The 25,562-nt window shown below is 38.6% G+C and overlaps 1 protein-coding gene and 1 long non-coding RNA gene across 2 annotated transcripts in view; one reads left to right on the top strand and one right to left on the bottom strand.

Moving 5' to 3' along the window:
• The window catches only part of LOC139038994 (uncharacterized), a 37,272-nt gene that overhangs the window by 9,688 nt on the left and 2,022 nt on the right, over nucleotides 1–25,562 (top strand). The window lies entirely within an intron of this gene.
• The window catches only part of HSF5 (heat shock transcription factor 5), a 49,657-nt gene that overhangs the window by 5,485 nt on the left and 18,610 nt on the right, over nucleotides 1–25,562 (bottom strand). The window contains exons 4-5 of the mRNA XM_020908275.2: nucleotides 24,017–24,538; nucleotides 21,990–22,167 (exon numbers count right to left, since the gene is read on the bottom strand). Of these exons, the coding sequence (XP_020763934.2) occupies nucleotides 21,990–22,167; nucleotides 24,017–24,538 (700 nt within the window). The remainder of the gene's footprint in view (nucleotides 1–21,989; nucleotides 22,168–24,016; nucleotides 24,539–25,562) is intronic.

Consider the following 25,562-nt stretch of genomic DNA (forward strand, 5'->3'; position numbering starts at 1 on the left):
GGGAGGGGAGTTTGGGGGAGAAGGGATACATGCACAGGTATAGGTATGGCTGAGTCCCTTTGCTGTCCACCCAAAACTATCACAACATTGTTAACTGGCAATATCCCAAAATAAGATTTTAAAAAATAAAGTACCAATAGCCGGTATGGCTCTATAATAGCCTCGGAATGAGTTATGTAGTGTGAGCAACAAACCCTCTTAGCCTTAATGACTGGAATTTGTTGTTGTCCAGTTTGCTCAGTCATGTCTGACTCTGCGACCCGGTGAACTGCAGCACGCCAGGCTTCCTGTCCTTCACCACCTCCAGGAGCTTGCTCAAACTCACGTTCATTGAGTCAGTGTTGCCATCCAACCATCTCATCCTCTGTCATCCCCTTCTCCTCCTGCCTTCAATCTTTCCCAGCATCAGGGTTTTTTCTAATGAGTCAGCTCTTCAAATCAGGTGGCCGAAGTACTGGAGCTTCAGCATCAGTTCTTCCAATGAATATTCAGGAATGATTTTCTTTAGGATTGACCCGTTTGATCTCCTTGCAGTCCAAGAGACTCTCAAGAGTTTTCTCCAACACCACAGTTCAAAAGTATCAATTCTTTGATGCTCAGCCTTCTTTATGGCCCAACTCTCACATCCATACATGACCACTGGAAAAACCACAGCTTTGACTAGACGGACCTTTGTTGGCAAAGTAAGGTCTCTGCTTTTTAATATGCTGTTTAGGTCTGTCATAGCTTTTCTTCCAAGGAGCAAGTGTCTTTTAATTTCATGAATGCATCAACATCTGCAGTGATTTTGGAGTTCAAAAAAATAAAAGTCTCCCACTGTTTCCATTGTTTCCCCATCTTTTTGCTGTGAAGTGATGGGACTGGATGCCATGATCTTTGCTTTCTGAATGTTGAGTTTTAAGCCAATTTTTCACTCTCCTCTTTCACCTTCACCAAGGGCTCTTTAGTTCTTCTTCGCTTTCTGCCATAAGAGAGGTGTCATCTGCATACCTGAGGTTATCGATATTTCTCCTGGAAATCTTGTTTCCAGCTCTGCTTCATCCAGCCCAGCAATGAACATGACGTACTCTGCATATAAGTTAAACAAGCAGGGTGACAATAAACAGCCTTGATGTACTCCCTTCCCAGTTTGGAACCAGTCCATTGTTCCATGTCCAGTTCTAACTATTGCTTCTTGACCTGCATGCAGGTTTTTCAGGAGGCAGGTAAGGTGGTCTGGTATTCCCATCTCTTCAAGAATTTTCCACAGTTGGTTGTGATCCACACAGTCGAAAGCTTTAGTGTAGTCAATGAAGCAGATGTTTTTCTGGAATTCTCTTGTCTTTTTTGATGATCCAATGGATGTTGGCAATTTGATCTCCAGTTCCTCTGCTTTTTCTAAATCCAGCTTGAACATCTGGAAGTTTTCAGTTCACATACTATTGAAGCCTAGCTTGGAGAATTTTGAGCATTACTTTGCTAGTGTGTGAAATTAGCGCAATTGTGCGGTAGTCTGAATATTCTTTGTCATTGCCTTTCTTTGGGACTAGAATGAAGACTGACCTTTTCCAGTCCGGTGGCCACTGCGGAGTTTTTCAAATTTGCTGGCACACAGTCCCCAATGTGGGGCTTCCAAAGTCCCCAATTTGGCCCATAGCTTCTAATAACAAGTATCTAAACCTGATAATTTTATTAAAGTGAGCTTCCTTCATTAACAAAGCTGTCAATCAAGGAATTCAGAGCATAGAGACCAATAAAAATGCAAAAAGACAAACTAGTCTGATGCCACTAGAGGATTCTAGGACTTTATTCAGGAGAGAACCTTCTATACTCATCAGAGAAGTAAATATTTGAGAATCAAAGCAGCTAAGTTGATCTGAGGGCCAAAAGGCCTCCACAGACAGGAGTATTCCATCTACTCGGGAATTTGTTTTGACTGCACGTCACAGGATTTTAGTTCCCCAATCAGGGATGTTACCCAGGCTCTCCACAATGAAAGCACAGAGTCCTAACCACTGGACTGTCAGGGAATTCCCTGGAAATGCAAATTCCTACTAACAGCGCTCTCTAGGGTTTGGGGGCTATTACCTTCATGAAATCTCATCCAGAATCCTGCAATAGCTGCAGGAAAATGAGGAGTCCTTTCTTCAGGAATGGACTGAACTTTGCTCTTAAACATCCAATTTCCCTTAACTATAAAGTAACCTATCAGAACATAAGAGAGTGTAGCTTCTACAATAAGACTAATATCTGGATGTATTTGGTTTAGGATAATTTCATTGTAGAAACTGGACAAGCATTATTGAGTCTAATTTTCTGTACTCGATTTTTTTTTAATCTGAATGGTATTTTCTTAAGTCAACACGTGTTCAAAAGGCCTACACAAAGCATGGCAATGACTGTGGTTAACAGCCTCCTTCTAACAAAATGCACATCTACTGAAATCAGTATAATCGGGATACCTTATCAACTTGAAGTCTCTTACTTGAAAAAAAAGAAGTCAAAGAAATCTTAAAGTGTGAGAAGATAAATTTTCAAAACAGTTTAGTTACAGAAGGGCACTGATTAAGTTACAGGATTAAGGATTTAAGTTACAGGATTTCTGATTAAGTTACATTGAGATACAGGATGCCACAGTTCAGTGAGCTACTAAGCAACATAATGACATCCTAACAGTTAATGTTGGAATTACAGTACTTCAGAATTTGGGGCCAAAGAAGTCTTCAGAGATGATTTTAATAAAATCTCTTATTTTTACCATAAATAATGTGAGAGCTGGAAGTTAACTGAGGGAAGACACTCTTCATGATCCTAACAGTTGAAATTTAAGTGATACTTTAGAAATTTTACATTTAGTTCCTATCAATAATACTTTAAACTTAGAATTTGATATCTATTGAAATAAAAAATATTTAGTCATCTATGAGAACTAAGTTGAATACTATAGTTCATTTTGAGTGTTCCCCACAAGTATCTACTGACTCTTTTTTTTGGAGGACGCTGAAACCCAGGAACAAACCAAGGACCCCTCTTGACTCTTAAGGGCTTCTCTGGCCATCAATGATCAGGGCTATGAAAAAATTAGAAGCTAAGAATTAGGACTTTCTAATGCAGGGTGCAACAGACTGAATGTTTGTATCTCCTCAAAATTCTTGTATTGATATTAAAACCTAACCCCCATGTGATGGTGTTAGAAGGCAGGACTTTGGGGAGGTGATTAAGCTCTGATGGTGGAACTCTATGAATGAGACTAGAGTCCTATATAAAAGAGACCCAGAGGGCTCCTCTGCCCCTTCTGCCACGAGGACACAGCAAGAAGGCAGTCTATGAGCCAGGAGGCAGACTCTCAGCGGACACCGAATCTGCTGGCACCTTGATCTTAGACTCCCCAGCCTCTGAGACTGAGAAAACACACACACAAACTGTTATTTATAAGCCACCTGGTGTGTGCGCTCAGTCGTGTCCAGCTCCTTGCGACCCCATGGCCTGTAGCCCACCAAGTTCCTCTGTTCATGGGACTTTCCTGGCAAGAATTCTGGACTCGGTTGCCTTTTCCTACTCCGGGGGATCTTCCCAACCCAGGGATTGAACTTGCATCTCCTGCATCGACAGGTAGATTCTCTTCCACTGAGCCACCTGGGAATAAGCCATCTAGTCTATGGTGTTTTTATTATAGCAGCAGAATGAAGTGAGATGCAGAGTAGGCTACATGCTTAGCTTGCAGGCCACATAAAAACAAGCAGTGAGCTACACTTGGTCCACAGGCTACAGTTTACTGACTGCTGCCCTAACAGCACACACTAGGGCTTTAATCCAGAGAAATTTAACCAAAACAGGGGAATATTTCATCAAATGGAGTATTATTATTCAGTTGTCAAAAATATCCTTTTCTCCAAAGAAGATCTACAAATGGCCAACAAGCACATGAAAAGATGCTTAACATCATCAATCATGAGGGAAATGGAATTAAAACTACAATAAAGATAGATACCATTCCACATCTACTTAGGATGACTATATAGTGATGATAAAAAGTGGAAAATAACAAGTGTTAGGGAGGATGTGGAGAAATGAGGACTCTGGTACATTGCTGGTGGGGATGTAAAACGGTTCGGCCATTATGGAAAATAGTTTGGCAATTCCTCAATAGTTAAACATAGAAACACCATCAATTCAATTCAGTTCAGTCGCTCAGCTGTGTCCGACTCTTTGTGACCCCATGGACTGCAACACACCAGGTTTCCCTGTCCATCACCAACTCCCAAAGTTTACTCAAACTCATGTCCACCGAGTCGGACATGTCATCCAACCATCTGATCCTCTGTTGTCCCCTTCTCCTGCCTTCAATCTTTCCCAGCATCAGGGACTTTTCCAATGAGTCAGTTCTTCGCATCAGGTGGCCAAAGTACTGCAGTTTCGGCTTCAGCATCAGTCCTTCCAATGAATATTCAGGGTTGATTTTCTTTAGGATTGACTGGTTTGATCTCCTTGCAGTCCAAGGGACTCTCAAGAGTCTTCTCTAACACCACAGTTCAAAAGCATCAATTTTTTGGCACTCAGCTTTCTCTATTGTCCAACTCTCACATCCATACATGACTACTGGAAAAACCATAGCTTTGACTAGACAGACCTTTGTCGTCAAAGTAACGTCTCTGCTTTTTAATATGCTGTCTAGGTTGGTCATAGCTTTTCTTCCAAGGAGCAAGTGTCTTTTAATTTCATGACTGAAATCACCATCTGCAGTGATTTTGAAGCCCAAGAAAATAAAGTCTATCACTGTTTCCATTGTTTCCCCATCTACTTGCCAAGAAGTGATAGGACCAGATACCATGATCTTAATTTTTTGAACGCTGAGTTTTAAGCCAGCTTTTTCACTCTCCTCTTTCACTTTCAGCAATATGCTCTTTAATTCTTCTTCGCTTTCTGCCATAACAGTGGTGTCATCTGCGTATCTGAGGTTACTGATATTTCTCCCGGAAATCTTGATTCCATATGATCATAGAAATACCATATGATCCAGCAATTTCACTCCTAGGTATATCCCCAAAAGGACTGAAAGAAGATACTCAAATATATGTACAATGTTTATAGCAGCACTATTCACAATAAGCAAAAAGTAGAAAAAGCCCAAATGCCCATCAGGAGATGAATGGATAAAAAACTGTCATATATATACATATAATGTATTAATAATATTGTTTAGCCATAAGAAAGAATGAAGTTCTGATACACATGTTACCTTGTGGATGAACCTTGAAAACATCATGCTAATAAGTAAAATAAACTATTAGGTTGGTGCAAAAGTAATTGTGGTTTTGCACTGCTGAACCTTGCCTTTTGATATTGGGATACATTCTTAAATAAATGTGGTTATATTATACATCATTTTAATGCACATTTCTCACTTTATGTTTTTTTGCTAGTGACATTACTTGCTGTTTATTTTATATTCATTTTAGATTAGAGAAGTGATGTTAGACAAAAAGCAAGTTTGAGCAATTTTTTTGTTTGAATCCAAAATGGGTGGTAAAGCAGCAGAGACAGCTTGCAATTCCAACAATGCATTTGGCTCAGGAACTGCTAACACACATCCAGTGCAGTGGTGGTTCAAGAAGCTCTGCAGAGGAGATGAGTGCCTCGAAGTTGAGGAGCATAGTGGACAGCCATTGGAAGTTGACAACGACCAACTGAGAGCCTTCATCAGAGTGGATCCTCTTACAAGTATATGAGAAGTTGCCAAAGAAATCAATGTCGACCATTCTACGGTCATCTGGCATTTGAAGCACATTGGAAAAGTGAAAAAGGTCACTAAGTAGGTGCCTCATGAGCTGACCAAAAATCAAAAAAACTGTCATTTTGAAGTGTCATCTTCTCTTATTCTACCCAACAACAGTGAACCATTTTTCAATTGGATTATGACGTGTGATGCAAAGTGGATTTTTACGACCACTAGCAATGATCAGCTCAATATCTGGACCAAGAAGAAGCTCCAAAGCACTTTCCAAAGCTTGCACCAAAAAGAGGGTCATAGTCACTGTGTGGTGGTCTGCTGCTGGCCTGCTCCACTACAGCTTCCTGAGTCCCAGTGAAATCATTACATCTGAGAAGCATGCTCGGCAAATCAATGAGATGCACTGAAAACGGCAATGCCTGCAGCTGACCTGGCACTGGTCAACAGAAAGGGCCCAATTCCCCTCCATGACAATGCCCAACCGCATATTGCACAACCAATGCTTCCAAAGTTAAATTAATGGGGCGACAAAGTTTTGCCTCATCCACCATATTCACCTGACCTCTTGCCAACCAACTACCACTTCAAGCATCTCAACAACATTTGCAGAGGTAACACTTCCACATTCAGCAGGAGGTAGAAAATATTTTCCAAGAGTTCGTCGAATCCTGAAGCACGGATTTTTACACTCCAGGAATAAAACAATCTTATTCCTCACTGGCCAAAATGTGTTGATTATAATGGTTCCTATTTTGATTAACAAAGATGTGTCTGAGCCTAGTTATAATGATTTAAAATTCATAGTCCAAACTGCAATAACTCTTGTACCAACCTAACAGACACAAAATGTCACATATCCTATGATTTCATTTATACAAAATATCCAGAATAAGTAAATCCATAGAGACAGAACACAGATGGGCAGTTGCCGCGGGCTTGGGGGAGGAGGGAACAGACAGCGGTTGCTTAATGAATGGGGTTTTCTTTTGGAGTAATGCAAAGTCTTGGATCCAGACAGAGAGTGCACCGACACTGTGGATGTCCTAAATGACACAGAACCTTTCACTTTAAAGTGTTTATGTTATGTGAATTTTCCCTAAAAATGTATACTTTCCTATCAGTTTGAAATGATGGGACAAAAAGGAGAGGAAAGCAGGGAATGGCTATATTAAATAACTCACAACCAAACATATCTCAAGTTTTCACTGTCAGAGCACAATAACGAGACACAGAATGTTCACCTTTAGTAAGACATGTGCAGTTCTTAGTTCCAGCAGAACAGAACTTCAGAGGACACTACCTTCGTGTCCCTAGGGTCCCTAGCACTGTACTGACCCTAGGGAAGTTATTAAAAAGTACTCATTAAAAGCAACCTATGGGGTGACTGACTTCTCAGATGTTCAAAACTTATCTTTTGGTGGCTAATTAAAGATTGTTCATAGAGACAGAAAGTAAGATAGGTTTTCCAGGTGCTGGCGGGTAAGAAGAAAAACAAGAATTGTTTATAAGCAGAGTTTCGGTTTTACAAAATGAAGAGTTCTGGAGATGGATGGTGGAGATGATGCAGAACAGTATGAAAGGGCTGAATGCCACTGAACTATCCACTTAAAAAATAGTTAAGATGTTGAATTTTGTTTTGTGTATTTTACCACAATTTTTTTAAAGACCACTTTTCCCCCCAGGATCTTTTAAGTATATGAATAAGATCTAATGGTGCATAAACATTGAGTGCCACAGGCAACCCTGCAGGGGCTGGAGAGGAACACAACAAAATTCTTGTCCTCATGGAACTTACCTTCAGAGGGAGAGAAAAATAATATAAAATGTCAAGCAGTGATGAACACTATAGAAGAAGAACAAAGATAAATAAAGAATAGGGACTGAGGGAGGGCAGGACATGGGGAATAGGGTACCTATTACAGACAGGATAGTCAAGAAGGTTCCTACGATGAGCTGGCATTTGAGTAGAGAACTGAACGTAATGAGAAAGCCATGTGAATACCTAGGTAAAGACAAATTTCGGGCAGTGAGAAGACCAAATGGGAAGGCAGGACCATGCTTGGTGTGTTCAGAGAATACTGAAGAGGCTACTGTGGCTGGAACAGATGAGGGAGATGGAAGGTGGTAGGAGATAAAGTCAGAGCAGTTACCAAAATCATAGTAAGGATTTTTAGATTTTCATCTAAATATGATAGAAAACCACTGGAAAAATTTAAGCAGGGAAATAATTTTAAGAGGATCAAATTGTAGGAGCACACAGTGGAAGAAGAAAGATTAGGCAAGAGATGCAGCAGCTTGAACCACGGTGGCAGCATGTGAAGGTGGTAAGTGGTCAGATTCTGGATCTACACTGAGATCGAGCTGATAGAATTGCTGATCATGGGATGTGAGCGAAGAGAGTCAAGGAAGACCTCGAGACTTTTGGTTGACTAGAGGTAACTAGAAGTACTATTTACTGGAGTAAGTAAAACTGGGGAAAGGAGCTACAGTGTATTTGGGACACTCCTGGACATACAAACGAAAAGGGAGCATGGAAAAAAGGTATGCACATTTGGAGTTCAGAGAAGATTGAGACTTAAGATGTAAATTTAGGAGTCAGCACTATGAAAGCAATGAGACTTGTTGATATAACCTAGGAATTGAGTAGAGAGAGAAGAAAAGAGGTCCAAGAATTGAGCTCTGGGATTCATCAATATTTAGAAGTGAGGGCAGACAAAGATTTAGTAAAATAAACTACAGAGTGGCCAGTGAAGCTGAAGAAAACCCAGGAAGGGGTGATATTCCAGAAGCCAAGTGAAGGTTGAGGTTGTTGGTTCAATGCTGCCGAGGTGCAGGGGATGGAGAACAGACCACTGGATTTGGCACCACGGCAGTAACAGAAAACTTTGATAAGAGCAGTTTCAGCTGAGGAGCAGGAATGAAAACCCAATTAGAAAATCTGGTTGAGATAAGGATATGCTTTCAAGGAGCTTTTCTCTAGGGGGAAGAGAAAAAATGTAGTAGCTGGATGAAAATATGAATGAAGAGAAAGTGTGAGGAATTACTTTTAACACAGAACCTATGTGATGGCATGGTTGTATACTAATAGGAATTATCTAATATAAAAGGTAAAACGTGATTATTGAAGAGTAAGGCTAAGTCTGTGAGTACACAACAGGGGATTCTGTACACGAATGGAAGGCCTGGCCTTTTCCCATCATAAAAGGAAGAAAGGCAAAGTGTAGAGTCACACAAGTGGTAGACTGATAGATTTGTTGGTGGAGAGATATCAAAGTTCTCTTCTAGCTGCTTCTATTTTCTCAGTAAAATAAGAAACAAGGTCAAAGCTGAGAATGAAAAGAGAGGAGTTGTGTTGGAAGTTGGAGCAGAGAAGATATGATAGAGTGGCTTTGGAAAACGGGGAAGGTACTGATTAGGGAAATATTACAGGGCTGCCAGGAACACTAAGAGCTCTCATGAATTAAAATGAGACCATTCATCTTGAAAAATACTTGACAGTAATAAACATCAAAATAATAAGCATGAAAATAACAATTTTGCTAAAATTCTATTGCTACCATGTATTTTCTATATACCAGGCACCATACTAAGTCAGTTATGTTTTATATAAACATATGTCTTCTTATTATCCTCATTTTACAGATCAAACTGAGGCTCAGTAAACAACAAAATCCAGATTTTAATTTAGTTTTTTTCTAATACCAGAAGCTTTCTTCCTGTTGACTGTATTATACAGCCTCTAACAGTATGTAAATCTTACACTGAATGTGGTTAAAATCTTTTAATGCCATAGGACCTTATATGTACCAATGTTCTTATAGCCCAATTGTTTGTTAGACTAAGTTCTATCAAGGAAGAATAATTTGCAAACTCATGAATTGTATTTCTTCTTAATTTGCGTACAAAAGCTAATTCCTGGGAACTTCCCTGGTGGTCCAGGGCTGTTACCAACGCAGGGGGCCTGGGTTTTATCCCTGGTCAGGGAACTAGGTCCCATGTGCTGCCAACTAAAGATCCCACATGACACAATGAAGACTGAGGGTCCTGAAGGTGGCAACTGAGACCCAACAGCCAATAAATACATTTTTAAAAATAAATATTTAGAGCCAACGTTTTAGCAAGGATGTTCTAGTTTAAGCACAAGTCACTGGCTCCCAGCCCCTAACAACATGAAGGTGTGATTAGATGTCATAATAATGTCAACATTTCACAACTCCTCTGTTTCACGGCAGGAAGGCAAGGTCAATTAAGACTCACCTATCAACACCACTGACCAAAAAAAGAATTAGGCTTTACTGGGGAATGGAGGCGGGGTGGGGGTGGGGTGGAGGGTGAGGGGGTGGGGACGTAAGAGTTAGGAAAAATAATATGCTAACTGCCTTATTAGTTACACTTACAACCACAGTATGGAGGGGAAAGAGAGGAAATTATCATTTTAACAGCAGGCACCAGAGTCTCTTGGGGAGGTAACTGTCTGCTGAAGAATATATCTGACAATATATCCTGTTTTCTCTGGGCAAGATGAGGTCTCAAGGCCTCGTTAGGAAACAGACACCTAACCTTCTCTGCCTATGACACACTGGTAGAACAGGGCAAAGAAAGATATCAGAGGAGAGAAGCTATGGAGCCAGTACAAGGAAAGAGGATGCCACGGCAGGAGTCCACACCGGCCAGTGACAAGCAAGGACCAAAGACTGTGAAGTAACTGACGGTCTTTTAAAAAGAATAGTTCACGTTCCATTTTAAATTATTTGCAATATTTTAAATGCAAACCTTTTCTACTCCACCAAATCAGAAAAGTGTGCGACACATATGAATACCTTATATAACTGCTGGGGGTTGCAGGCAGAGCAGTGGTGGGTGGGATGGCGGGGGTGGAGGGGGCAATCAAAGCAAGAAGGCTGACTCCACATGTGGTCCAGCAAGGAGCAAGTGGTGAGAAATTAATGTTTCTGCAAAAGCAGAAACTCAAAATTAAAAGCCATTGAAAACCCTAGAAGTTCTCAGAAGTCCTGAAAAAGAATTTTTGGTGTGGGATAAGGTTAGCTTGAGTCAATCATATCTAAATCTCAAAAGTACTGATATTTGGCATATAAAATTTTTTTTCAAAATACTTTTTAAATTGATCACTTCTATCATTTTGAGGCTTTTATATTCATACTATAAAGAAACTCTTTACAGTATTTAAACTATATTAAATTTTTTTCAATTTTATAAAGCTAGAAAATACAAAAAGGTAGATTTCCCCATAATCCCACCATTATGTATACTCATACACAAATTAGAAAGTAAAAAATACCTTTCTACACCTCCAATTTTACTTCCCCAGAGATAACCACTGTTACATGTATCAGTTTTATTCATTTTCAGACTTTTTAATATAATTTTACAGTGCATATATATATTTCCCATTCTAGAAAGCAGGTTGTACTAGACATATTGTACTGTAACTAGCTTCATTCACTTAACATACTGTGAACACTATCTTTCCAAGTAAAAACATATCAACCTACTTTATTTTGTTAAATGATTGCATAGTATTTCATTACATGAATTTATCAGTTTGTCTAGTTCTTCATTGTCAGGCATTTATGCTTTTTTCCAAATGTTTGTTACTATAAATAACACACTATACTGAACTTTGTAAGAAAGATTCCTAGGAGTAGAGTTTCTAAGTCAAAGCATATGAGTATTTTAGTTATTTACAGACCATGTCAAACTGCCCTCCAAAAGGCTCTACAAATTTACATTCCAATTATCAGTGTATCCTACATCTTTGTCAAACCTGAATATTATCAACAGTTCAAGTTTTGTCAATCAGATTGAAAAAATAATGTTTTTGGTTGATTTAGTACTTGCATTTCTCTCATTAATGATTTTGCTGAATTGGTTCAACATCCTTCTCTACACTTACTGGTCATTTGTATCTCTTCAGTTGAATTACACACGAATATAACTTTATTTCTTTTTACTGGATTGCTTTCTTTTCTTTGTAGAAGCTTTTATGTATAATGAATACAATGTTTTATATTTTGTGTTGTAAATATTTTCTCAAAGTCCATGAAACAGAGACTTCTGGTTGTCTTCTAATATTTACTCTTCTTTTAAAAAGGCAAATGACCCCCAGCTGAAGGTCATATTTCCAAGCTCCCCTGCAGCCTGTTCAACCAGGTGACCAAGTTCTAGTCAAACTGATGTGGTATAGCAATGATAATGCTCATAAAAGAAAGGGATGTTTACAGCAATCTGCTGGCTGATGAGGGCAGAGTGATGAGCCGTCTTTAACCATGTAACACCTGAGGGCTAGCAGAGAAGTGAAGCTGCCACATCGCCTCTGGACAGCTTACTCTCAGACTGTAACACGAGGAAGAAAATCAACTTCTATATTGTTTAAGACACTGGTATTTTGCTTTTTACAGTAGCCTAATTCATACGTGGATTAATACGGAATTTGGAATCTGTAAGTGAGGTGCTGCTTGTAATTCCAATAAAAATATGTGATTCTGGCTCAGCAGTCAAACAGCAGGTAGCTGAGACACAGTGGGCTAGAATGTTGATGATCTCTGTAATCCATGTCAAAACATTTGGTAAAATCATTGCCTGTGACACCCTGGAAAGCAGACCACGTGCCAATGGGCGTGTAACCAGAAGGGGAAAGGCTGAAAAAATTCACAATGTGTTGGCTGTTTCCTGATACATTCAGCAAAACCCGAAAAGATAAACTCTAGCTAGAGGTAGCTGGCATGCAAGTAGAGACGCAAGAAAGTACTCCTCTGCCTGTGGTTGGTCACCAACTGACCAGCGTTCAGTAATTTGAGGTGTGCTTTAATATCCCAACTTGAAAGAGTAGTAAGAGGTACCTCTAAGCATTTCTCAAGTACTTCTGATTAACTATGACGAAAATCAGATCAAGAGTGTTATCTTCCCAGTCAAACCCATCTTTTCAGGTGCCCTTAGGTTGAGGGAAGAGGATGGGCAAAGTGCAAACAGTAAATCAAATACCAGACTTTTCAGGCTTAAAAACTACCTAGATGAGATCTCTAACACATATTTGGAACACCAAAGAGAAACAAAAGTCTTCCAAGTTCTTTTGAAAGAATTCAAATGCCAGAGAAATAAAAAGCCCTGGCCTGTTAAAATGTGTGACTGTTCAGCCTCTAAAGTAATCCTCAGACCCTTTAGGTCCCCTCTAGCAGAAGCAGGCAACAAAAACTGGATTGCTTCAAAGACATGCGTATTCCCCAGCACCACTTCAACATAATGATTTGTGTATATCAGTGATGTGTTCCTTTTGACTGCTGAAAAGCATTCGGCAGCACGGCACACTGCGACTTGTCTATCTGGTCACTTCTGAACGGACACTCGTAGTCGTTTCTAGGGCCTCTGAGTACGCGCGTGGCTGCTCAGTCCCGTCTGACTGTGGCTCTAAGGACTGTAGCCCACCAGGCTCCTCTGTCCAGGGGATTCTCCAGGCAAGAACAGTGCAGTGGGCTGCCAGGCCCTTCTCCAGGGGATCCCCAACCCAGGGATCAAACCCAGGTCTCCTGCACTGCAGGCGAATCCTTTACCACCTGAGCCCCAGGGAAGTCCAAGGCTGTTTAACTACTACAAATAAACTGCCAAGTATATTTGTGTAATAGTCTTTCTCCACCCATCATGGCTGGGTTGGGTAGCAGAAATATGTTTAACTTGATTTTTAAGAAACTGCCAAGCTATTTCCAAAAGTGGTTACACTATTATAAATTCCCAGTTCCAGATGCCTCATCAATACCTGGTATGGTTATGTTTTTTAAAAAAGATTAGCCATTCTAACTGGTGTGTGCTGCCGTATCTCACTGTAGTGTTGTTGTTGTTGTTTTTCTCTTTCTTTTTTTAATATTTATTTGACTGTGCCAGGTCTTAGTTACAGCAAAATGGATCTTCAATCTTCACTGCAGCATGCTGGATCTTTAGGGGTGGCATTCAAACTCTTAGTTGTGGTATTGACCACAACTTGACCAGGGGTCAAACCTGGGCCCCCTGCAGTAGGAGCTTGGAGTCTTAGTGATTAGACCACCAAGAAAGTCTCTCTCATTGTAGTTTTAATCTGACTTCTCTGATGATTAAACATCTATTCATGTGCTTACTCGCCATTTGTATATCTTCTTCTGAAAAATGTCTCCTCCTGTTGTCTCCTCAACTTTCAATTGCATTGGAAGAGTTCTTTTCACATTCTAGATACTTCTTTGTTTTGATATATGTGTGGTCAATATTTTCTGCTAGTCTTTGGCCTGCCTTTTCATTTTCTGAAAGATATCTTTCAAAGAGCAAAAGTTTTAAATTTTGATGAAATCCAATTCATCACTTTTTTCTTTATTGATCATATATTTTGTGTCCTAAGAAATTTTTGCCCAGAGGAGCAAAGCTTGTCTTTTTTTTTCTAAGAAGTTTTATAGTTGTAGGTTTTAAATTTAGGTCTGTAAATTATGTTTAATTTCTTTTTTATTCCCTTTTTTTTTTTAGTTAATTTTTATGTGAGGTGTGAGGTATGGGTAAATGTTAATTTTTGTTGGAAACACTTTCCTTTCTCCATTGCATTGCCTTAGCACCTTTGTTGAAAGTCAATTGACCACATAGGTGTGGATCTATTTCTGGACTTTCTTTTTTGTTTCATTCATCTCATTGCCTCCCTTTTTACCAATACCAAACTATTTTGATTATTATGGCTTTATGGTAAGTCCTCAGTTCAGCTCAGTTCAATCACTCAGTCATGTCTGACTCTTTGTGACACCATGGACTGCAAGACACCAGGTTTCCCTGTCCATTACCAACTCTCACAGTTTACTCAAACTCATGTCCATCGAGTCAGAGATGTCATCCAACCATCTCATCCTCTGTTGTCCCCTTCTCCGCCTGCCTTCGATCTTTCCCAGCATCAGGGTCTTTTCCAATGAGTCAGTTCTTCACATCAGGTGGCCAAACTACTGGAGTTTCAGCTTCAGCCTCGGTCCTTCCAATGAATATTCAGGACTGATTTTCTTTAGGATGGACTGGTTGGATCTGCTTGCAGGCCAAGGGACTCTCAAGAGTCTTCTCCAACACCACAGTTCACAAGCATCAATTCTTCGGCGCTCGGTTTTACAGTCCAACTCACACATCCATACATGACTACTGGAAAAACCACAGCTTTGACTAGATGGACCTTTGTCGGCAAAGTAATGTCTCTGCTTTTTAACATGCTGTCTAGGTTGGCCATAGCTTTTCTTCCAAGGAGTAAGCATCTTTTAATTTCATGGCTGCAGTCACCATCTGCAGTGATTCTGGAGCCCAAAAGAATAAAGTCTCTCACTGTTTCCACTGTTTCCCCATCTACTTGCCATGAAGTGATGGAACCAGATGCCATGATCTTAGTTTTCTGAATGTTGAGTTTTAAGCCAACTTTTTACTCTCCTCTTTCATCAAGAGGCTCTTTGGTTCTTCTTTGCTTTCTGCCATAAGGGTGGTATCATCTGCATATCTGAGGTTACTGATATTTCTCCTGGCAATCTTGATTCCAGCTTGTGCTTCATCCAGACAGGCATTTCGCATGATGTACTCTGCATACAAGTTAAATAATCAGGATGACAATATACAGCCTAGATGTACTATTTGGAACCAGTCTGTTTTGTGTCCAGGTCTGTTATTTCTTGACCTGCATACAGATTTCTAAGGAGGCAGGTAAGGTGGTCTGGTATTCCCATCTAAGAATTTTCCACAGTTTGATGTGATCCACACAGTCAAAGGCTTTGGCGTAGTCAATAAAGCAGAAATAGATGTTTTTCTGGAACTCTTGCTTTTTTGATCATCCTGATGATTCAGGATGGTAAGTCTGGTAAAGCCTCCTCCAACTTTTTATTTTTAAAACTTGTTTTGGTTAATCTGTGTCCTTAGAATTTTCTTTTAAATTTTAGAATCAGCTTGTCATTAAAGAAAAAAATGTCTACTAGAATTCTGATTAGGATTGCATTGAATTTATAGATCAATTTGGGGAGAACTGTCACTTTAACAATATTGGGTATTATTATCCATGAACATGGCACACCTTTCTATTTAAGTTAATTTCTTTTATTAATATTTATAAATTCCTTTCAGCAAAATTTGTAGCTTTCAGTGTCGAGGTCTTAGACATCTTTTGTTCAGTTTATACCTAGGTATCTTTTGATTTTGGTCCTATTTTAACTGTCTGATTTTTTTAAATTTCATTTTTCAATTGTGTGCTAATTTATAAAGAAGGAACTATATTTGCATATTAACTATATGTCCTGCTAAGCAACACATAACCTTGCTGATTCATTTATTTGTTCCAGTAGTTTTGCTACATTCCCCAGATTTTTAACATAAGTAGTCATATCATCTGCAAATACAGTTTCACTTCTTCCTTTCCCATCTTTACATCTTTTATTTCCTTTTATTGCCTATTGCAATGGCAAGGTCCACGGGTACAATACTGAACACGAGTGGTACAAGTGGGCATCCTTGCCTTGTTCCCTGTCTCAGGGGAAAACAGCTTAGTATTTCACTATTGATCATGATCCTTTTTATACATATTTTATAGATGTTTCTCTATCAGTTTGAAAAAGATTCCCCTACCCCTATGTTGTTGAGAGATTTTATTACTAAAGCGTGCTGACGTCTGTCCAGTGCTTTCCTTGGGTCTACTGAAACTATCGTTTTTCTCCTTTATTGTTAATATGATGAATAACAGTGTTTAACATCTGAAATGCAATCAAGTCTTGCATTCCTGATCCAAACTCTCCTTGGTTTGTCCATCATCATTTTTACACATTGTTGGAGTCAACTTACTAATATTTTGTTAATTATTTTTGCACATACATTCATGTGGATTACAAGTCTGTGATTTCCTTTCTTCTTGTGAGGAAAATGTTTGGTAACCAACTTCTTTAAAAGATGTAGGGCTATCATTGGATCTTCTTGTGTGAATTCTGGCAAGTTGTATTTTTTAAGAAATGTGTCTATTCCATTTATGTAGCTGTGTTCACTGACATAAGACTCTCCATGGTATTCTCTTATTATCCTTTTACCATTCATAGATTCTGAGGTATTAGTCTCTTTTTCATTCTTAATAGTTATGATTTGTGTTCTGTATATGATCTCAGGGGATCAGTCTAGCTAGGAGTTTGTCAAAATTGACAAACTTTTCAAAGAGCTAGCTTTATATCTGTTAGTCTTTTCAATTGTCTGTCTTCTATAACACTGACTTCTACTTTTATTTACTTATTTTTGGCTGTGTTGCATGGCTTGTGGGATCTTAGTTCTAGGGATCTTGGACTAGGGATAGAATCCACACCCTTGGAGGTGGAAAGTCCAAAGTTCTGAGTACTAACCACTGGACCATCAGGGAATTCCCTCTGCTTTTATTTTTAACATTTACTTTGAGTTTATTTTCCTCTTCTCTTTATAGTTTCATATAAAGTAAAACCTCAGGTCATTGGTTTTAAGTCTTACTTATTTTCTATTAGCCTTTAAAGCTGTATGTTTGATTCTAACACTGCTTCAGCTGCATCCCACAAACTCAGATATTGTATTTTGATTGTCAGTCAGTTAAAAATATTTTCTAATTTTTCTTGTGATTTTGTCTTTGAGTCACAAATTATTTAGAAGTATGTTTATTTCCAGATATTTGATCTTTTCCTAATTTCTTTGTTATTTATTTCTAATTTAATCTGCTGTATTCAGAAAAAACACTTTGTATGACTTCAATTCTTTTAAATGTATTGAGACTTGTCTTATGGCCCAGTGAATGACCTATCTGGTAAATGTACTATACGCACTTGAGAACAATGTATATATTCTGCAAGCACTGGATGCTCAGTGTTCCAAAAATGCCAGTTAGATCAAGGTGATTACATTGTTCATATCTTCTATGTCTTTAACTGATATTTTGTCTAGTTATTCTATCAGCTGCTTATATAAAAGTATTAAAACATCCTAGTACATTGAGGAATTGTCTGTTTCTTTAATTTTTGTTATTTTGTTTCTTGTATTTTGAAGCTCTATTATTACACAAAACACATTTATAATTGATGTTGTTTTTCAGTCACTTAGTGGAGTCCGACTCTTTGACCTCATGGACTGCAGCACACCAGGCTTCTCTGTCCTTCACTATCTCCCAGAGTCTGCTCAAACTCATGTCCATTGAGTCAAAGATGCCATCTAACCATCTCATCCTCTATCATCCCCTTGTCCTCATGCCCTCAATCTTTCCCAGCAGCAGGGTCTTTTCCACTGAGTTGGCTCTTTGCATCAAAGTGTAGGAGTAAGGTCTTTTCAAATGAGTCGGCTCTTCTTATCAGGGGGCCAAAGTTTTGGAGTTTCAGCTTCAGCATCAGTCCTTCCAGTGAATATTCAGGGTTGATTTCCTTTAGGATTAACTGGTTTGATCTCCTTGCAGTCCAAGGGACTCTCAAGAGTCTTCTCCAGTACCACAGTTCGAAAACATCAATTCTTCAGCAATTAGCCTTCTCTATAGTCCAACTCTCACATCTGTATATGATTACTGGAAAAATTATAGCTTTGATGATACGGACCTTTGTCGGCAAAGGGATGTCTCTGCTCTTTAATATACCATCTAGTTTGTCATAGCTTTTCTTCCAAGGAGCAAGCGTCTTTTAATTTTATGGCTGTAGTCACTGTGCATAGTGATTTTGGAGCCCAAGAAAAGTCTGTCACTGTTTCCATTGTTTCCCCATCTATTTGCCATGAAGTGATGGGACCAGATACCATGATCTTAGTTTTTTGAATGTTGAGTTTTAAGCCAGCTTTTTCACTCTCCTCTTTCACCTTCATCAAGAAGCTCTTTATTTCCTCTTCACTTTCTGCTATTAGGTATCATCTGCATATATAAGGTTACTGATATTTTTCCCAGCAATCTTAATTATAGCTTGGGATGCATCCAGGCTGGCATTTCGCATGATGTACTCTTCCTTTAAGTTAAAAAAGCAGTGTGACAATATACAGCCTTGATTTACTCCTTTCCCAATTTGGAACCAGTCCATTGTTCCAAGTCCACCTCTAACTACTGCTTCTTGACCTGCATACAGGTTTCTCATGGGACAGTTCAGGTGGTCTGATATTCCCATATCTTTAAGTATTTTCCACAGTTTGTTGTGATTCACACAAAGTCTATAGCATAGTCAATGAGTAAGAAGATGTTTTTCTGGAATTCACTTGCTTTTTCTATGATTCAGCGGACGTTGGCAATTTGATCTCTGGTTCCTCTGCCTTTTCTAAAGCCAGCTTGAACACCTGGAAGTTCTTGGTTCATGTACTGTTGAAGCCTCGGCTTGAAGGATTCGGAGCATTACCTTGTTAGCATGTGAAATGAGCACAAGTATGTGGTAGTTTGAACATTCTTTGTCATACCTCGCTGATAAATTGTTCATCATTATGAAGTGGCCCTCTTTTTAACACTCTAGGTCTTAAGGTCTGTTTTACCTGATGTTTAAGAATAATCATAATAGCCACCTTGTACTTCCTATTTGCTTGTTCTTTTTCTATCCACTTACTTTCAATACATGTCTCCTGTAGTCAGCCTACAGCAGGACTTTCCCCTTTAATCTACTCTAGCAATCTCTGCCTCTGACATTTTAAGACTATTTAAGTATATAATAGTTGTATTGGTTGAATCAGGGTCAATCACTTTATTATTTGTTTTCTCTTTTCCTTATTTTGCATTTCTTTCTTCCTCCTTTCCTCCCCCCCCCCCTTTTTTTTTGGATTGTTTCTATTAAGTTGGTGATTATCCTGGGAACTACAATATGTCTCCATGCTTTCTTCTGCCTGAAGAACACCCTGCAGAACTTTCTTTAATATTTATCTGCTGTGGTGCATGCTCTTGATTTTGTGTTTATCTGAAAATGTCTTCATTTTTGCCTTCATCACTGAAGAATCTTTTTGCTGGGTAGAGATTTCCAGGAGTGCATATTTCTTTTAGTATACTGAAAATATGACTCTACTCCTTTCTGGCTTCCATTGCTGTTGTTCAGAAATAAGCTGTTAGTCTAACTCAGGGCTTGGCAAATTACAATCTCTAGGTCAAACTGGGCCCAGCACCTGTTTTTTGTAAACAAAGTTTTACTGAAATATAGCCACAACCATTCACTTATGTATTATCTATGATTGCTTTTGAGCTACAACAGCAGAACTGAATAGTTAAACAGAGATCATATGGTACTGGCATAAACACAGAAAAACAGACCAATGAACTGGAATAGAGACCTGAAATAAATCCTCAAACATATGGTCAATCACCTTGAACAAGGATGCCAAAAACACTCAATGGGGAAAGCTCTCTGCAACAAATGGTGCTGGGAAAACTAGATGTCCATATGCAAGAGAATCAAGTGGAACCTTGTCTTACATCATCTACAAATATTAACTCAAAATGGATTAAAGACCTAAATATAACACCTAAAACTATAAAACATCTGAAAGAAAACACAGTGGAAAAACTGTATGACACTAGGCTTGGCAATGATTTCTTGGATACGACACCAACAGCACAGGCAACCAAAGCAAAAATAGACACATGGGACAATGTCAAACTTAAAAACTTCTGTGCATCAAAGGGCACAGTCAACAGAAGGACTGTGAGCAGAGTATTGGCTAAATTAATGTGATCTTGAACAAGTTCCTTATCCTCTCCAAGCTTAAGTTTCCTGATCTTTCAAGGAGATGACAATACCACTTTCATCAAGTTTGTAGTATGGCATAAAAATGAGTATGCAGTGAATATTCACTACTGTCCTTTTCTAAATTGCCTTTAAAGTTTATGCCATTGTTTTGAACATCTTCAGTGGTAAGAAATCTTAATCTCTGATTACAGATTGGATCATATACTCAAACAAAAGCAACTGTACAAGTTAAGTTTACCAAATAAGATGAGTGGTCCAGATAGATTTTGGTCAGTAGGGAAAGAGCAAATAAGCCAAGATGGTGGTGGTCAGGCTCTCTCTCCTCACGCCCTCTCTCTCTCTTGCCCCACGTTTTGTGAATAATGATTATGTAACTGAGATCATTTACAAGGCTTCCCTTGTGGCTCAGCTGGTAAAGAATCAGCCTGCAATGCGGGAGACCTGGGTTCAATCCCTGGGTTGGGAAGGTCCCTGGAGAAGGGAAAGGCTACCCACTCCAGTATACAGTCCATCGGGTTGCAAAGAGCTGGATAGCACCGAGCATGTGTGTCATGAGGTACTTGCTTGGCCACGGGCTACTTGTGTTCTGTAAGCATACGTAAGTTCCAGCTGGAAAGCCCTTGAGGCAGGTTATGTTATGTCTGCTGCTACAGCCGCTGTACCAGCCAGGAGAGAACAAACAGCTGCAGTTCCTACAGCTCCTCGAGTTCTCTTCCAACCTCTTAGCTCATGCCTTGCCTACCCTGCATTCAGCAAACAGCGCATACAGTATGAACAGGAAGACATGGTCTAAATGGCACTCTGCAAAAAGAACCCCGAGTCTAAACAACACCTCGATCATATTACTATTAGCTTACTTTTGGGGAAAATTCTCCACAAGTTCCCAAGATTCTTCCAATTTTTATAGGTTGACATGACTGTTTGACCTGACTGCTTAATTCACTGAATTGCACGCATCTGACATGCATATAATTTAATAATATTCACACTGTCTACTGAAAACTTTGATGATTTGGTTTGGATCATATCATACAAGAAACATATTTTATTAAATGTCACTATTTTCTTTAAAAAGATTCTGTCCATGCCCCTAGAAAGAGTGACACCCACTGTACTAAAATAATCACCAGCTCTGGGTTCCTACAAACCACAAGAAAAATCCCACTGATACACAGTTACACTTTATAACATGCTCAGGGTAATATCTTTAATGTCCATCTAATTTTTTCTTGCCACAATTTAAGAACATGCCCTTTTGTACTATACTCTGCTAATAAAAGAACAAGTACTCCTGTAATTACAAAGTCTTTGGCATCTGAAGCAGTTATTAAACCGCCTTTCATCCGTGCATTCTCCTAGTTAAATAATCCAAATTGTTTTGCTTTTATTCACTATGTTCTCTTTGCAAAAGCTCATATTTTTACATGCAATACTGAAATATAATGTGGACTTAACTTTACAGGGATAATTAAGAAAAGAGTTAAAATCACAGATATATTAAGCAGCAATGTGATAAGTGTAACTATGAATAATAACTGAAGACCACTCAGAAATTAATTCCACACTGTGACTCTACCACAAGCGCTCCAGAGCACATCAGTCCTTACCAGGGGACTTTCCTTGCTGTGAGTTGCTTCTTCGCTCTCTGTATCTGGCTGGAGTGGATAAACCCATGTCTTTATTAGGCTTGCTAGCAGGCCCCATTTCGGAAATAAGGAATCCCATTTGTTCTGAAGGCAAGATATTCTCAGGTGGATTGGTCTGGCATTTTATACTGGCATCCACCTAAAATATTAAACCCACTCATTATTTCAAATTACCCCCAAACAGCTACTAAAAATTAAGATATTTCATCAGAGGAGTTCTATTATAGAAAAATGATCCAACAAACATGATCGTTAAAGCTTTTTAATCCTTATGAATGACACTACCCAATTTTGTTAAGCTAACCTGAATCTTTGGTAGTAAGATGTATATTTCCCCATACAGAAACCACTGAAATGTCTATGCAGCTAAAATATTTACCTATGACCAGAGGAAGATTCACCACAAAGCTTCATTTTTTAAATAAAAATTCACACACACAATTTATAACTGGTTAACACCACTATCTTTTCCCATTCTAACATCTCTTCCATCAGATTTCCCCTCTTGGTGATACTGGAATGGCCATAGGTATGATCCTGTTGGATGATGTCAGAGGGGCTGTGAATACCTTATTCTACTAATTTTGTTTTCTTTGTCTTAATAAGGCTCTCAAAATTGTATAAGCTTCAGCCCCTATAAAATCTAGATCTGCCTTGCTTATGATACATAAATTTCTTTCTTGGAGTTCCTATGTTTTCTTCAGAATACCTAATCCCTTTGTCAAGTTGACCAATTTCTGAAATATTCTATATAATAATGAATTTATTTTAAAATAAAACTATATAATAAAGTAGGGCTAGAAGTTCAAAATAGAGCTTTCAAAAGCTGTGATATCCAAATTTTTTTAAAGAAACTATGTGAATGCAATTTTAAGGTATGAAATCTAATATTTTGGATGTGACTATGAAGGAATAAAGACACATTTCATGATCTTTTCACAGGCGTATTTGAAACACAAAAGGCCTATCTCTGGTCTGAATTTATAATATTATTTTAATACATAGTACACTGGGTCTCAATGTTTGGGCTCAAAAAGGACAATGAGTTGATAGAAACCTTAAGACATTTGGCTCTTAAGTTAGCCAGAAAAGAATGCCTTAAGAAAAAACGGCCCAGGGGGCTTCACTCACTGTCCAGAGGTTATCTCACTCCTGAGTGCCCAGGTTCAATCCCTGCTTAGGGAACTAAAATCCCACAAGCCACGTGATATGGCCAAAATACACACGCAACTGCCAAAAAATTATCTTGTAAAGCTCTAAAAATGAAGACATTTTCAACTCCATTAAAGAAAAAAATCCAAAATGAAATACATATATATCAGGCTAGGATTGAGAAAAAAATACTTAATCACAAAAGTGATTTTAATTTGGATATACTTTTATATTTTAGAATGCGAGTTTATTCATTTTCTGGTCATAAGCTAGCAGTGATAAAGGATTAGTCTCTACTTTCGGAATATATATCTCAAACCAGAGTCAGAATTCTACTTTAGGAATGAGAATATTAGCAAGGAAATTCACACACAGTATGCTCTCAAGTCAAATTAGAATCCAATAATGCTGTAAGAAAGTATGAAAATACTTCCAACCATCTCCTTACCTCCATGCTACAAATGGCCAGGAAAGTCCTGATGTTATCTATGAGATAAACCATTCATCTGAGAAGTGGAATTTAATCAGGCAGGCACACCTAGTCCATTCATATTAAGTTTGGAAGTGAAACTCAGAGGATGTTTTTAACATGGAAATATTGCTAAGTCTTATACCACAGTGCTCATTCAAACCATAACATAATGAGAGCATGCCAGAAAGGTTACTTCTTTCTGAAATGCTTTGTGCAGAACCACTGGGACATGATCCTTCCGGAAAGCATAATGAACTCGTATTAAACCCAAATAAAACCGGGACAAAGTCCCCACTACAACAGTCCTTAGCAAGAAGCACCAGGTACCTCTGAACATTATTAGGAATTTTTCTTTGCCTCTTACCTGCTGTGTGCTGAATGGCAGCCCCTCCTGCACAAACACTACTGAAGGTGGCGATGGGTTATGACTCAGCTGCTCCTTCAGTTTGACGTGAGCTTGCTGGTTGATTGCAGACTCTTGCATTGTAGTATTTTCAACAGGCTGAGCTGGGTGGATGGTATAGATGTACTCAGGTGACTGTGGTAGAGAGCAGGTAATTGCCTGTTCTGTTCCGACCACAAAAGACGTAATATCTGAGCCTACAGGAGTAAGTGGCTCCAGCTGGCTAGCCTGACTTGTGGAAGATGGATTGCTGTTGTTTGAATTAGCTAGGATATGTTGGCCTCTATTAGACTGGGATGTTGAGCACTGATTCTCAACAGGCTCCACCTTGACCATCTCCAATTTAGGGGAGGAATGCAACTCATCTACTATCTGAAAAACAGCCTCTAGGTTTACTTCTGTCTTTTTATTTTCATCAGTAGCACTGCAAGGCCAATTAGAAGGCAGAAATTCAACTGGATAGGAAGACTGCATTGGAGGATTCTGGGAAAAGAGAAAATAGGATTCTTTGGATAGAAAATCAAATATGAGATTAAGGAGGAAAGCAAAAACACTTATGCTGTTGAATGCTAAACATAAACAAATTAAACTTGAAGTTCACTAAGAAAACTTGAATGCCAGTCAAGTTTTCGGCAGTGGTACCTTTAACTCTATTGTTAGCATTAGCACACCAATTATTGTATGTCAACCACTATGCTAAGTTTTATTATTGGAATGGACCAATAATTCTCAAGGTTAAAGTACACAAAATCAAAAACAAGCTATAGTATCCAAATATCTATTTGCTGATAAGATGTCTATGTATCAAATTCTTTCAGAAAGGTTGACAGACAAAAATATACACTGTTTTAGGAATGTAGTAAGGAAATAAACACAGGCTGCTCACAAGTCCACCAATGCTTCAATAGATTCAGGGGGAGATACTGATATTCTGTTCCAAATAATCTGGGGAAAAAATGGATGGAATATCGAATGTTCTTTGTTGAGATTATTTTAATACTAAAACAATAGATTAAAATAGCTGTCACTTTTAGACTGATATCTTCAAGATGTATTCTCTTATACATAGTACTATGCACAATTACATCTGATGATAAACAACGTCAAGCTATGAACACAGAATACTGAAGAGTAATGATTAAATAAAATATGTATTGAGTTGTTGCCAAATGCAGAGTTTTGCACAGAACAGGTATTCAATAATTGTTTGTTGACTGTATCAGGTTATAACATAAGATACAGAAGAGTTATGAAATAAAATAGGTAGTGAGTCAATGTCGCCAAACACACTACAAAGACTGCATGAATAATTCGAAGGCCACTAATGCCAAATAATGCAAATCTAAATGGCTTAAACATCAAGCTACTGTACTAGAGCTGTACACCATTTATTGAGTTGTTACTACATGCCAGGCATACACAAAGTGCTTTCTGTACATTATTTCATTTAATCCTCGTAAGAGGTCAATGAAATGTGATAATCTCCATTTCCAAATAGTGGAACTAA

This window comes from Odocoileus virginianus, chromosome 17 (genome assembly GCF_023699985.2).
Source record: "Odocoileus virginianus isolate 20LAN1187 ecotype Illinois chromosome 17, Ovbor_1.2, whole genome shotgun sequence".
Lineage (NCBI taxonomy): Eukaryota > Metazoa > Chordata > Mammalia > Artiodactyla > Cervidae > Odocoileus > Odocoileus virginianus.